We start from the raw sequence: 15,761 nt of genomic DNA, 5'->3' as shown, positions 1-15,761 counted from the left end.
AGCTCCTGGAAGTAGATGAGTGAGAAAATGACATGAGCTCAGTGGCGTGCACTCATGTGAGAGTGAGCTGTGTTCCTTTTCTTTTTTGAAGACAAAGGAATCATCCAGTTGGAATATTATGGAAGATTTATGATAAAAAACATCCTAAAGATTGATTCTATACATCGTTTGACATGTTTCTACAAACTGTAGTATAACTTTTTTGACTTTTCGTCTGGACTTAGTAAGCTCGTGCCTTACATTTGGAATAGTGAACCTAACGCGCGGGCAAAATTGAGGTATTTGGACATAAAGATGAACTTTATCGAAAACAAAACAAACATTTATTCTGGAACTGGGAATCCTAGGAGTGCATTCCGATGAAGATCAAAGGTAAGTGAATATTTATACTGTAATTTTTGTCATTTCTGTTGACTCCAAAATGGCGGGTATCTGTATGGCTTGTTTTGATATCTGAGCGCTGTACTCAGATTATTGCAACATTTGCTTTCGCCGTGAAGCTTTTTTGAAATCTGACACAGCGGTTGCATTAAGGAGAAGTGTATCTATAATTCTTTGAATAACTGTTGACTATTTTATCAACGTTTATGATGAGTATTTCTGTAAATTGATGTGCTCATTCACCAGAAGTTTTGGGAGGCAAAACATTTCTGAACATTACACGCCAATGTAAAATGGGGTTTTTGGATGTAAATATGAACTTTATCGAGCAAAACATACAGGTATTGTGTAACATGAAGTCCTATGAGTGCCATCTGATGAAGATCATCAAAGGTTAGTGATTAATTTTAGCTGTATTTCTGTTTTTTGTGACGCCTCTCCTTACTTGGAAAATGGCTGTGTGGTTTTTCTTGTCTAGGCGCTGTCCTAACATAATCTAATGTTATGCTTTCGCCGTAAAGCCTTTTTGAAATCGGACAATGTGGTTGGATTAACGAGAAGTGGTATCTTTAAAATGGGATATAATAGTTGTATGTTTGAGAAATTTGAATTATGAGATTTTTGTTGGTTTTGAATTTGCCGCCCTGCTATTTCACTGGCTGTTGAATAGTGTGTCCCACATACCCCAGAGAGGTTAAAAAGGCCCAAAACTACTTGAGTGCTCAGATCCATAAAGCTCCCAGATAAAACAGGCCTCATCACAGTCTCTCACCTCCAGCTCCAGCTCCAGAGGCTCTTCCTCAGATAGAGGAATGACAGCTATCTTGGTGATCTTGTAGACTTTGTGGTCACCTGGCATCTGGCCAACCAGCACTTTCTGACGGATCAGTATGAGACCCAGAGGAAGATCTGCCAACAGAAAGGGGTAAAGGATATGTCATCACAGGCACAAAATTCCACACATTCCGATAGGTGTGACTACATAGGCTGTTTTCTCTCTCACAGTCTCTCAGTCTGTGGTCTCATGCGGTGGTGAAGCACGGCATCTGGCTAAGCGAACTGAAATTTCACCCATGAAAATGCACGATTCGTTAGAATCAGAAGTATTTGCACGCTGTTCTCTTCTAAAACCTATGTATTATGTAGGCTGTCTAATACATTTGCTTTGACTTTTTATGCATTATCTTGGCCAGGTTGCAGTTGTAAATGAGAACTTGTTATCAACTGGCCTACCTGGTTAAATAAAGGTGAAAAAAAAGAACAAACTTCCAACACTGACTGCTTTAAGCATTATCAAGTCAAACGGACATTTATTTAAGATAATCTGCAAGAACTTGTTTACCGACTCATCGACTGACTCATCTTTCACAGTTATGGCTCAGTCCTTTTCCTCAAATCATTTAGCACACCTTTGTGAGTGTAAATAAAGACTGCATAAACAACATAAGAAAATACTTGGCATTTCTGAGGACTGAGGCTCTTCCTACAATTAATCCAAGACCTCATTAAGGCAATAGAATGATCCAGTAATCCTGGGTGTTCTCATGATGAGTCGCCCCAAAAGCATCTACCGCACAAACATTACTCATACTAGCCTGTAGCCAAGCCCCAGGGCTAGCCTAGGGCTACATTCTAGGGCTTGTTAGGGGGTGATTTGTGTTGTATATTTGAGGACCACTGATGAGGTTTGAAAGCTATAAAAAAAAGCACATGCTAATAAGAACGGAAGGCATGGTTTCAGAGAATAAAGGTACAGTTGTGGCCATATTGTGCAAGGGTCCACACAGCGCAACATTTAAAAGCATGCCTACATGTCAAATCATGTCTCAAATGATCCAGTTGTGTCAAATGTTGGTACTTGTAGCACAAGGCCCACACCATTTCACTTACCTGTATGAAGTTGTATTTTCCCGACGAGACCCTCAACCAGGCCTAAACACGTTGGGTTCCTAGCTAACAGCAGGTCTGTTGCTGAAATAATAAAGAGAAGAGACAATCAGAGAAAATAAAGACGTGTGGAGTGGACACAAAGTAAAAACATTTTCTAAGAGAAATAGCTCTACACACTAAGAGCAATGAAGCAGTTTGATGATAGTTGATGGATTGCAGCCTAATAATATTTACATTCCACACATGGCTGTGGACCATTTTCTGCACCTTCCATACTAGGCTTGGACTGAGGGTTTCTGTTTGTACTGTTAGGAATCATGGAGAACCACCGGTATGCACTCAGTAGCTAGCTACTACAGTCTGCAGCCAAGTTCTGAAGTATTTAATGCATCAAGAGATTCTTCTCACAGCTCAAAAAGACACGTGTTATCAATTGGGTAGAATAGTACAAATGACGTAGAGAATACACGGGCAGAATACATGACAATTTCTTTACCTCTGAAACAGAGGTATGAAAACCAGGTCATAGAGGATCACAGGCCTTGGATGGAAACCTAGCTTGTGTGAGTTTCCATTCTTTAAAAAAAATAGTGTAGTAACATGATGCACTGAGGCATGACTACATCACTGCCAAATGACTACGTCACAGCTAGCCTACAAAAAAAACGGACTGATGCTGCTGACTAAAACTGTTTATAACAGAAAACTAGACTTCAACTGCTTGACACACCCTTGACGAGTTGAGTCATGAATGGGTGACAAAGAGGGTGGAGAGTGAAGAACATCTAGGCAGCTCAGACAATAACTCTTCCTGTTCCATGGAGCCAGAGAACTCTGTGTACCGGCCTCAGCATTGAAGCCCGGGAGGGCGGTGGAAAATAAGGGCTGCCCCTACATACCTCTCTCTGTTTGTCCATGATACAGACACGCTACAGTACATTAGGGCAAAACTCAACCATAGATGTTCAGAAGTGTATTGTGGAAATTCCTGCCAGTGCTCATGTCAACAGGTCCAATGAGGAGTATAAACTCTTTTCCAATTAAATAATGGAAGAGCGTTGCAACCCAAACCTGTTCAGGCTGGCTGCACACCCATGTGACCTCAGCCAGCCCACAGGGTACTCATTCACATCAATACACAATGGCTGCTCCCTCTCCCCAACTGCCTTTTTGTTACTATAGAAAGGCAAGCTTCACAGGCTCAGCTGTAGGCTTTGCTCTGAATTTTCCCGGCTTAACTCGTCACAGAGAAGAGGAGGTGTTTTGACAAGACCCTGGGGTGCAGGCCAGACTGGAGCAGAACAAGTCCAGCAAGGTAGTTTAGTGTGTAGCAGTGAGCAGCTAACTAGTCTGATTATGTGGAATCCAGCGTAAGGAAATAAGGAACCACTGAACCTGATGCTTAAGTGGTATTTCAGGAAATGAATGGTTAACCATGTAGCCACAGGAATCTGTTAAATAAATGTTATGTAAAACGAAGAATGGACGGAGGGAAGAATTATGAACCCTAACAGCTGTTTTGTTCAATACTTCACTATTTAAAGACATTTTTTTTTTTTTAAGTTAAAAATACGATACAATGACATTATAATCTGGTTTCAGAATCATGGCTCGATTTGATTTGAATGGAACCCCTGCTGCTAAATAATTTTTACTGTCGCCTTCGAGCGTCTTAGCTCTGCACAACATCAGCATCACGGTGTCTGGTTATTCCGAATATCAGGTCAACGGGGCAGCACTCCTCATGAAAGTCGGGCAATAATAAAGATGTAATAGCTTGGCAGTTAAGAGAATTGTCTAGATAGCTAGACAATTACATTACACTCCAAAAAATGGAATGAACTGCACTCGAATTTAAGTAAGGTGCGCTGTCCGATCCACAGATTCCTACAGAGCTGTCATTGTAAACGTGTATAGCAGTGTTAACTTGGATAACAAAGACATAACAAGCCAAGATGAAATGCTCATGCCATGGGCTTGACATCGTAACTTAAATTATATCATTACAATGGCTCTGCTGTCCGAGAGATAGCTAACGTTAGATGATGTACGTTACCTATAAAAAAATATATATATAACATTGACAAAGGTATTTTGCTTACCAGGTCTGACATTCATAGTCCCATCTATTCGGCTACACCAAAGAGCATGATCCCCACTCTGGAGAATGTAATGGTCTTTGGCTTGAAACAGCTCCATTTTGACCGTGTATGTCAAAACCTGTAAATATAATTGTGGTCCAAACCGGCTAGCTAGCAGAGAAATGTTGCTGGCTGGCTAGCTAGCTAACGTAACGTTGTGTTAGCTAGCTAGCGTTGCCGACAGCACGTTAGCTAACGTTTGTTTTAGTTATTTGATATCGTAGTTCAAAAAGTAGGCATAGTGTAAATCAGGTGAAAAACTTCTTCAATGTATGAAAATGTCGCTGGCTAATCATTTCCATTTTGAAGACCGACACTGTGAATTTCCTGCAGAAACAATCACACGTGACCTTAGTCGTCATCCGATATTTACTTCCACAGGGGGTTTGTTCAGTTCGATTCAACGTTTGCTACGTTGTGTGGCGAATTGTACTGAACATAGAAACTATGGTACTGAACGACACGTTTCCAAAAACGGTGCGAACCGTTGTTCAATAGCTTTTGAGGTAAGGTTTCTCCGGTTTGGTGGTTGTGGCGAGGTGTGGATCAATATGGGTGTGACCACTTGAAATTGCAAAACTCGTGCAAGCACACACCATATACAATCTCCATCTGGGTCACCATAATCACACCGTTCTTGAACTGGCCCATGCAGATATACTTCTGAGTAGATGGGACTCTCCATTATAATCGTAGTACGGTCATGATGTACGTTACCCATGCATCGTCAATGGGCCGCGCGGTGCATTCTGGGCTACTTTGGGGCAAGGAAAACTCTCCTTCTATGAGTTAATTGTGTGCTAAATCAAAAATCCAACATTAGCAGGAATTTCGTGAACAACAAGTATAACGTTACACATATTTTCCGAGATGTAAGATAACTGTGTTGTCTGTAATATCGTAGAGCTTTGGAATCGTGACATTACGTACTTTCGAGGTAAATAGTCCGGTTTAGTGAAGAGAAGAAGAGATAGCGCGAAGATTATTTTAGGAACAGCGTGACGCAGCATGACACCTTCAACGCGATTAGTCAACAGTCTGCTGGGTGGATTATACGGTCCCTCATTCATTGTCTAATTGGATTCCTATCTCCTACTTTCTCTGTTATCTCTGGCCCAGGTTCACTTAATTAACCTTGCCTGGCGCACCTATTGGTGGACGTTTTTTTTCTAGGACTGTTCCAAATAAGATCCACCAACTAGTAACTTTCAGGAATACAAAGAAAATTAGGCCCATTTTTTTTACCCCCACCCACCCCCTTTTGCCCTCAGAACAGCCTAAATTCGTCAGGGGCATGGGCTCTACAAGGTGTCCAAAGCGTTTCACAGGGATCCTGACCCATGTTGACTCCAATGCTTCCCACAGTGGTGTCAAGTTGTCTGGGTATACTTTGGGTGGTGGACCATTCTTGATACATACGAGAAATTGTTGAGTGTAAAAAAAAAAAAAAACAGCAGCAGCGTTGCAGTTCTTGACACAAAGTGGTGTGCCTGGCACCTACTACCATACCTCATTCAATGGAACTTACATTTTGTGTCTTGACCATTCACCCTCTGAATGACACACATACACAATCCATGTCTCAAGGCTTAAAAAACTTCTTTAACCATCTACACTGATTGAAGTGGATTTAACAAGTGACATCAATAAGGGATCATAGCTTTCACCTGGATTCACCTGGTCAGTCTATGTCATAGAAAGAGCAGGTGTTCTTAATATTTGTATACTCAGTGTATGCTCCCATAGTGAAAAACACGCAGTTGCTGGTGAACAGGACATTGAATGGAATGTATTAAACCTAAAAAAACACCCCTCGTCAAGTTAGAGTACTTATTCATTCTCCTAAAGTGTGTCAATTTTACTTGGTTCCACAGGGACGTGTAGATCTACCATGTGTTGCTTGTCTCAATTAAGACATGGAGTCAAGATGTAAAGTGATGGTTAAGATACAAGGAGAGGTTTAGGTTTGAGTAAGCCACGTATAACCACTTGATAGCAAGGATATCAACATATCACAATATACTATAAAATCACTCAATTATAGACAATTTCAAAATAATACATTTTATTTGCAACCATGCCAACATGACTCCAAGCTGTCAACACTCCAAAGCACAAGCTGTGATAGAAAATGCATACTTTTACATTGACACTACATTGACCCTTGAATTGCTATTCTTGATTAGCATTTGATGCTGATAGTCTCACATCTCATCTGAGATGAGTCAGATCACATCTGAAATTTCTCAATGTATTCTTGAATTAATTAATCATTCCTTTCTTTAAATAAAATATATGAATGGTATTTGGATGACATTGCAAGTGAACTTACAAATGAACAATTATTCAAACAATCTAGCAATTTCAAACGTTACACCATAGACTTGAATCAAAGGATGGAATTGTATGTTACCTATCAAGCTCCTTTCATAAAATGTAAATATAGGCCTATTATAATGGTGAAATAAGTGCCAGGGCCTGTTTGCATAATACACCTGAAGTGTTTCTCATAAGGATTTACCTTAAATAATGTCTCCTTACCTAAGGGAACTGTTTGGGCATGGCATGGAGCCCCTCAAACATTTTCCTTAGGTAAGTGCATACTTAAGGGGATTTACAGTAGTTTGAAGGCATGTATGACAGAAAGAGTCTCTGGTTACCATGGATACGACCTGATTCACTGACTGAACATTAGGCAAAGATATCATTCATTTTGAGAGATAGCAAAATAGAACTTCTACATTCAAGACAGGAGAAACAAATTGATTCAGATGATAATAAAGCAAGTTTCTATTACTTTCTTGCACATCAAGCTAACTTACAGAGTAGGTAGCTAGCTAGCCATAGGGCGTCGCCCCAGGTTAGGGTTTGGCCTGGGTAGGCCGTCATTGTAAATAAGAATTTGTTCTTAACTGGCTTGCCTAGTTAAATAAAGGCTAGCCAGCTATCTTTGTAGCCATGGATTGTGCACCTTCCATTGTTTAGCTAAGTACCTAGCTATCTACAGTGCATTCGGGAAAGTATTCAGACCCCTTGACTTTTTCCACATTTTGTAACATTACAGCCTTATTCTAAAATTGATTAAATCGTTTTTTTCCCATCAATCTACACACAATACCCGATAATGACAAAGCAAAAACATGTTTTTAGCAATTTTTGCACATTTATTTAAAAGAAAACAGGAAATACAGTTACATAAGTATTCAGACCCTTTACTCAGTACTTTGTTGAAGCACCTTCGGCAGTGATTACAGCCTCGAGTCTTCTTGGGTATGACACTACAAGCTTGGCACACCTGCTGCAGAGATGGTTGTCCTTCTGGAAGGTTCTCCCATCTCCACAGAGGAACTCTGTCAGAGTGACCATCGGGTTCTTTTTCACCTCCCTGACCAAGGCTCTTCTCCCCCGATTGTTCAGTTTGGCCAGCTCTAGGAACAGTTTCGGTGGTTCCAAACTTCTTCCATTTAAGAATGATGGAGGCCACTGTGGTCTTGGAGACCTTCAATGTACCCTTCCCCAGATCTGTGCCCCGACAGAATCCTGTCTCGGAGCTCTACAGACAATAACTTCGACCTCATGGCTTGGTTTTTGCTCTGACATGCACTGTCAACTGTGGGACCTTATATAGACAGGTGTGTGCCTTTCCAAATCATGTCCAATCAATTGAATTTACCACAGGTGTACTCCAATCAAGCTGGAGAAACATCTCAAGGATTATCAATGGTAACAGGATTCACCTGAGCTAAATTTCGAGTTTCATAGCAAAGGTTCTGAATACTTATATAAATAAGGTATTTCCGTTTTTATTTTATTAAATGTTTAATGTAAAACAAAAATTGGAAAAAGTCAAGGGGTCTGAATACTTTCCGAATGCACTGTATACACCTAGCTAGCTGGTTGATGTTTTCCTTTTGCAACCAGGGCAGAGGAAAGCAACATTGACCTCCACATTTGCTGTGTACATTGATATGATATCCATAGTAAATGAAGCACAAGGGAACTCATGGGCACCCTTCACTTTTTCACTTTATTTAAGGGGGAAATTCACCTTAAAATGTTTTGTGCAACTGACTTAAAGTTAAGGAAACTTTAAGGGGAAAAGATAAAGGGGAAATTAACTGAAGATGTCTTATGCGACCAGGCCCAGGACAGCAAAACAGGCAATGCACCTACAGGCTGAAACTAATGAAACCCAAATTAACCATATCATTTGTTGGGTATGTGTGTGAAATACCTTGTTTTTTTTTATTGAGAGAAAAAAAAGAAGAAGATTTTGCTTTCAAGTGGCTCTGTCATCTGAGGCACAAAAATAAATACTTTTCTCTGACTGAGTCATTAACATTCACTAACATTGATTTATCCCATTTCTTCTGACTGAATCTGAGGTAAATATTGTTTCTCGAAGTAGTGGATTAAAAATAAGAGGGAAATATTAAACATCTCTTACAATTTCCACAGAAGCCCTTTCTTATAAAGAAGTTGTCTACTACTACTACACATACCAGTGTTCTTCTTATTGAATATGTATTGAATAACTTTAAAAACAACCACATCACATGATCCGAAATTAACTACATACAGGTACATTTTTTTCTTATATATGGATGGATAAAGGCCTCTTATATAACCTCTATTATGCATGTCTCTTTAACACATTGATCATGAAAATGGTCTTGCAAAAAGACATTGGCACAGCAAAAGGCAACAACAATGGCTTAACATCATTGAATACATGATGCACTCAGATACCACCATCACATATAGAATGTGGTGAATGCCAGACAATACCAACACTGTAAATTAAGTAATACATGCATCGTATAGTTCATATGTGATATCTGCAGTTGAAAGGCGGGTATAGGGAGCATTGAGAGCAGCCTATTTCCACATTATCTTTGATTACGCTTCTCTCCTCTCCACTATAATAAAGCTATACAGTCATTATGAGATCTCTCTGGCCATTTCCACATTCGCTTGGCTGATCATGCTGGGCTGCTCTACTTTCTGTGGCGGGCTGTCACCCTCCATCGAGGACTCATTGACTGACCCCGATGGCCGCTCATCCAGCATCTCCAGTGCATCCAGTGTGGTTTGGACCCTCCGGACTCCGTCGCGTCGCGCCTGTCGCACGTCCACACGCCCCTCTGGGTCCACTGAGTCCAGTGCCAAAAGCTCTTTGGTCAACAGCTCCTCCAGCAGCAAGTACCTCTTATCGTTCTTCTTCCCATCAAAGCATTTCACCTCTTGCTCCAGTTTCGCCACTCTCTCCTCTATCTTTTGCACTTTAGCCAAGCCTGGGTGACACTGAGCGGCGGGTTCATTTTCTGCTTTTGGGGGCAATTCCTCCTGTGGAGCAGGAACAGCCACTGGCTCCTGGGCTTCTGGTTTCGGGGACATCTGGACTGTGATGTTTGCTGTCTGTTGCGGCTGCAGTTGCGGCTGTGGCTGGGGTTGTTGTGGAGGTTGTGGTTGTTGCTGGGACTGTTGTGGTTGTTGATATAGCTGTGGTTGCTGTGGTTGTTGGTACTGTTCAGGTTGTTGGTATTGCTGTGGCTGTTGGTACTGTTGTGGCTGTTGTGGTTTTTGGTACTGTTCAGGTTGTTGGTATTGCTGTGGCTGTTGGTACTGTTGTGGTTGTTGGTACTGTTCAGGTTGTTGGTACTGTTGTGGCTGTTGGTACTGTTGTGGCTGTTGGTACTGTTCAGGTTGTTGGTACTGGTGTGGCTGCTGTGGTTGTTGTGATTTTTGGTACTGTTCAGGTTGTTGGTATTGTTGTTGTTGTTTTGGCTGTTGGTACGGTTGTGGCTGTTGGGGGAGTTGTTGTGGCTGCTGTGGCTGTTGTTGTGGTTGTTGTGGCTGTTGGTATTGTAGTGGCTGTTGTTGATAATGTTGTTGCTGCTGTGGTTGTTGTGGTCCTTGGTACTGTTGCGGTGGCTGCTGTGGTTGCTGTGAGATCAGTGGCTGTTGACGCTGCTGTGAGTCAACCTCTCTCTGCACTGTTTGGGGATACTGAGAGATCTCCTGCTCCTGCTCCATTCTGTGGGGTGATTCTCTCTGTGGCACATGGTGGTGGACCTGGACCTGGGGAAGTACGAAGGAATTATTCATCCTGAATAAACATTATGTCAAATTTGCCAGACTGGTATTTGTGGCTATGTATATGAGACTTTTTATTTTGAAGAATCCTACTGCTGTTGGCTGACTGGCAATAGGCGTTGTGATGAGGGGGGAAAAAGGTACCTGTGGTCTCTCTGTAATGACCTGTGCCCTGAGGGGAGACTGGCTCCTTATATGCGGTGGGATATGGATGGCGGCAGTCTCGCGGTGCTGGGGAGGCACGCTCGGGGACGGGGAGGATCGCTCCCGGGAAGAGGGCGTGGCTCCATGATGACTGCTCCAGTCCTCTGGCTGCAGTCGGTGGAAGGAGGGCTGGTGCTCTGAGTAAGCCGGAAAGCGCTGGGTGTAGAGAGCGGGATTGACAGGGGCTTGTTGTGTGTGACCTCCGGCCCTCTCGTGGATCACTGGGATGGGGATGTAACCTGCCTGGAGGCCTGTGCTGCTGGGTCGCGGGGGCTGGTGGAGGGGATGGCCCTAAGGAATGGAAGTCCAGTGTGAATCATAGGAAGTACAATTGCATATTCAATATTAGAAGTAGTCTAGAAGTAGCTAGAGGTTTTGTTTGATTCCAACATCAAACACGTGTGTAACTAAACTTTCCCTGCAAATCCTCCAATGACATCAATGTATGGTTTTAGCAAATGGTAAGAGTTCATGCGCAGTAATCTCAATAGATAAAACAATCTCACCTCAGGTCCTTGTAAACTAGGCGAACAGGACATGCAGGGCTCAGGAGTAGAGCTCTCGGAGGAACCCTGCAAAGGAGATCTCGGCCTGCAGTGGAGAGTCGGGGTGGGGGAGGGTGTCCGCCCATCTGCCCGTACATTTTGCAGAGCAGTCGGCTGGATGTAGGAGAAACACGGGTGTTGCTGACGGAGGTCTGCGCCTTCATGGCAGACTGGAATTGGGATGTAACCCTGGCGGAGGGTGGGGTGCTTCATGTCCTTCACAAAGGCCTTCGGCATCTCCTGAGGACTCGGCTCTGGTGGCACACTTGGGCCATTTTGAGATAACTGGCTGACCTGAACAAGAAAACAAAGTCTGAATTGATACACATTTAGGATATGAAAATAAGTATGTGAGTGAAACTAACCCCAGAGGCAAGCAATTACTGCCAATCCATCATAAAACATTCAGTTAATGTATTCTACAAGGCTATGATGTCCAACATCCCGGAAAGATTTGTTCTTTCTTCCAAACTAAGGAAGAAAGAGCGATTTAATATCTTAGGATACTGAGATTAAAATGAGATTGATTGAAAAGAGCTGTTTGCTAGAGGCTGAAACAAATGAGTCTTCAATAGAATCTGCTCTGGCATCCAGGCTATAAGCAAACATCATTAGGTACAATGTGAAATATCCCTGGGAGATGTAAAAAGTATCACCTCCCTGGACAATTGGAAGAGGAAACTAGTTCTTATCCAATTGCAAGTATGTGCCTGTCATAAGAAGCATGCCATCACTACATGTGGATATGAAGATTATGCATTTGTTGGTTTGCTAGGCAGTATTTGCTATCATAAATCATAACAAATCATATTTATCTTGTGTCCTCATATGGGTGTCTCACAGTAGAGACAAACTACTCCATGATGCTGCCTTGGTGATCACCAGGAAAACCAATTAAGAGTGAGACACCCGACAATAGTCTCTCTGTGATATCATTACATGACCAGATTTGCTTTACCATGCAAATCTAATTAGCAATAAAGTATATTCAATTGTGAGCGATTTAAGAATACTCCAATATTTGCTTGCCCTCAGGCTACACATGTGTATTGTCACAATGTAACTTAAGTTGTCTTGAGGTCTCAGAGCACAAGCCAAATATTTCAGGGGTGCATACCACAGTCCAACAATACCAGACTCAGTAAGGCCCACAAATACAATGTTCCTCAGCTCAAATATTTAGAAAAAAGATCTGGGTATTCTTGTTTGTGGTCAGAATATAACTGGTTCACCAACAATAATGCTTTGTTGCTTTGTTGTCTTTTATGATTATGCTGTCATCTTATGCTTGCTTATATAAAGGACGTCACACTGCTTGCTTAGCAAGTATCGCTTCCAACTGATTCGGCGCAACACTGAAGGCTCGAACCCAGGACCTCTGCCTTGCTAGCACACGTGACCAGTGGTGTAAAGTGCTTAAGTAAAAATACTTTAAAGTACTATTTAAGTTGTTTTTTGTACTTTACTATTTATATTTTTGCCTACTTTTACTTCACTACATTTCTAAAGAAAATAATGTATTTTTTACTCTGTACATTTTCCCTTACACCCAAAAGTACTCGTTACATTCTGACAGGAAAATGGTCCAATTCACACACTTATCAAGAGAACATCCCTGGTCATCCCTACTGCCTCTGATCAGGCAGACTCATTAAACACAAATGCTTCATTTGTAAATTATGTCTGGCTATCGTCAATAAAAAAAAAAGGTTTTTAAATTGTGCCGTCTGGTTTGCTTAATATAAAAATAAAAAAATAAATTATACTTTTACTTTTGATACGTAAGTACATTTGAGCAATTCCATTTACTTTTGATACTTAAGTATATTTAAAACTAAATACTTTTAGACTTTTACTCAAGTCGTATTTTACTGGGTGACTTTCACTTGAGTCATTTTCTATTAAGGTATCTTTACTTTCACTCAAGTATCACCATTGAGTCATTTTTCCACCACTGCACGTGACCACCCTACTGAAGCATCTTACCAGTCGGTGCCAAGCAAAAAGCTAGCTATTCACTGGTGCAAGTGGGAACATTGCAGGCTGAGAAGTAAGCCTCACACATCCCCATGTGCTACACTTACATACTTCTACAAGGTGTGGCTCAAACTAAAATCAAACTATCCAAACTGGAAGCATGTCCTACAGACAGAGCTGAAACAACAAACTGTATGTGTGGGTAGTGCGTGACAAAGCACCAGACTCCACTGGTACATGATGCAAAATAGCCTAGGCTTAGACAAGTGGGAGCAACCCACTGAGCAAAAGTCTATATAAGTCCAGTCTACACAGTTTAAGCGTGACAAAGACAAGTGTCCCCAAGACTATGTAGGCCCATTGGACCTACTGCATTAGAACAGTCCCAAGCTCCTCATGACTATTTAATTTGTCTGGTAATAAATCATTCAAATTAATTATGATTTGAAATAAGTACTGTGTGAGGCATAGTGTTGTACTTTTTAATTTACATCATTCCCGTTATGCTTTTTTGATACAACAACAGTAGTTATGAAACTCTGAACGACCTTTTGCCCTCTGCCATTTTGGCAGGGTCCCTGTACACTGCCAGCATAGCACCAATTGTATCTCCTGACAGCTGTGTCTTTCTAGCAGATTCTTAGTGACACTAACTTTGGACAGCAGCAAGTGTTGATCTTCCTAACGCAAGATGCCAACCTAGGGTCTGCTCTCCAACCCTTCAACACTTAAGTTGACACAGTTCTTCAGGACACAGTTTAATGGTGTAAAACCATATCACCAATTTTTGTGATTTGTTAATTGAATGTATTGTAGATTACTTGGAGCTGTTATATATGCGCAGTAGGCTACTGGAGTTGGGTGGGTGATGAACCCACCTCAAATCCCTTTTAAGGAAAAGTTTTAGTAACGGGTCTACGAAATATGAACAAACGCATTCTACATGGCCTAATAGGCTTTAAATAAACATTATGGAGATGTCCAAACACTCAAAGCCATGGCTTTACATATGACTGCAGTGCGTCATCAACCAACCAGCCACGCTTAGATCATCACACAAGAACATAACCTAACAGCCATTGCCCGTTATTAACCCGTTATAATGCATGAGGGAGAGGGCTGGAGCCTAAAAGAGACAACATTCCATTGCGTTGGCGTATATGAAGTCTAAGCAGATATCAAGTTTGAGCAGTGGCAAGTTGTAACCTATGTTTCTAAATGTTAAAGAAAAGGAGAGAGAAGTTTAGCCTACTATAAATAGAATATGCCCACTCTGTCTCCCTATAATAAAAGCCAGTGCGTATCAGAGGCAGTGACCATAATTAACCACTGAAGCGCTTGGTCGACGGCCATGCCATATACTATATATATTCTGTGTTGTGTCTGCCATGCTATCAGCAGACATTACATTTTCAATCCAACTTTCCATATCACACTAGCCCTCCCACGCTACACATCATTTTTACTAAATCCATTAGCCTACCTTTTTGACATCGTGTCTGGGGTCATTCCAGCTTGTTGTGCGATTAATGTGATCCACAAAAAAAGGCCATCCTGTCTGTGGGTCAATTTTTATTTCCCATCCTGGGGGTAGAGGGTCGTTGTTATTGGCCATATCTACCACTGGTGACTGTGTCTTCATGCTGCTCAAACTCCTTGATCCTTTATACTGTGCCATGTTATACAGTCAACGGATCCTTTAAAGATTCCGCACGGTGACGTGTGGGAAAGGGGGCTGGAAGTTTCTCGAAATAGCACCGTCAATGTTGGGATTGGGAAAAAATTGCCACCTCCAGTGTCTCGAGATTCAGGGAGAAGGTTCCAGCCTAACAGTGAGGCGATCTGGCATTTAAAGTCAGGACAGGAACACCTGTTTGTTTGTATGTATATTTTACAATTTAACGTTACGCCATAGATTCCAATAATAGCGCTACTTCACACGTGGTGGTACAATGTATTCAGCCCAGAGCGTGGCTACAGTTATAAATGTATCGTTGGTCAATGGGCGGATTCGATAAAGCTGAGCCGCCGGGAACCGGTCTATGGCCCGAGACGTGAATGTGCAAAAGCGGTGAGGGAGGAATGCACCCTTCTCAAATCGAACAGGAATCTGCGCCGCTCGGTCATGTTGTCAACAAGACAGCACGGTGCATCATCCAGAAACATAAAGCATTTGTTTTTCATTAAATATATGTTTGAATCAAAATCAATCACTTTTGCATGCGAAAACACAGACTCCTACTAATTGCTCTACGTGTAATTACGTCACTTATGTTTTGAACCGATTTCACCGTGGGCTTTGAATGGGCACCTGGCTCACGACCGGGTGGCAGCCCGGTTCCGAAACGAATGCGATCAACTTTCACCTGGTGCAATACATGCCTACCAGGGCGCCCGAGACAGATTCCTCGAATCCCCTCAATGTTTATACAGTATCGCTTTAATTGACATTTTCAAAATAAAAGCCACCAATTAGGTTTATGACGTTTGACAGATGTCGGCACAACCGGGATTCCACCTTCCTCTC

General features: G+C 41.8%; 3 protein-coding genes across 4 annotated transcripts in view; 1 reads left to right on the top strand and 2 right to left on the bottom strand.

The window, feature by feature from the left end:
- Window positions 1-5,402, bottom strand: part of inpp5f (inositol polyphosphate-5-phosphatase F) — a 29,183-nt gene extending 23,781 nt beyond the window's left edge. The window contains 3 exon segments of the mRNA XM_014154266.3: window positions 1,154-1,290; window positions 2,272-2,352; window positions 4,374-5,402. Coding sequence (XP_014009741.3) covers window positions 1,154-1,290; window positions 2,272-2,352; window positions 4,374-4,470 — 315 coding nt within the window. The 5' untranslated portion in view covers window positions 4,471-5,402.
- A 1,058-nt stretch (window positions 5,403-6,460) lies between these two features.
- bag3 (BAG cochaperone 3) lies at window positions 6,461-15,739 on the bottom strand. 2 transcript variants are annotated; one of them, XM_014153934.3, is made up of 4 exons: window positions 14,718-15,739; window positions 11,219-11,551; window positions 10,653-11,003; window positions 6,461-10,493 (listed from the first exon to the last, which is right to left on the bottom strand). In XM_014153934.3, exons 1-4 carry the CDS (start codon window positions 14,910-14,912, stop codon window positions 9,354-9,356), a joined length of 2,019 nt encoding a protein of 672 aa, XP_014009409.1. In that variant the 5' UTR covers window positions 14,913-15,739; the 3' UTR covers window positions 6,461-9,353.
- Window positions 14,998-15,761, top strand: part of tial1 (TIA1 cytotoxic granule-associated RNA binding protein-like 1) — a 29,650-nt gene continuing 28,886 nt past the window's right edge. The window contains exon 1 of the mRNA XM_014154268.3: window positions 14,998-15,114. The gene's annotated coding sequence lies outside the window, so the exon portion shown is untranslated. The remainder of the gene's footprint in view (window positions 15,115-15,761) is intronic.

The sequence above is a fragment of the Salmo salar genome, chromosome 18, assembly GCF_965601325.2.
Source record: "Salmo salar chromosome 18, fSalSal1, whole genome shotgun sequence".
In the NCBI taxonomy this organism is placed as follows: domain Eukaryota; kingdom Metazoa; phylum Chordata; class Actinopteri; order Salmoniformes; family Salmonidae; genus Salmo; species Salmo salar.
This window is presented reverse-complemented; position numbering and strand designations above follow the sequence as displayed.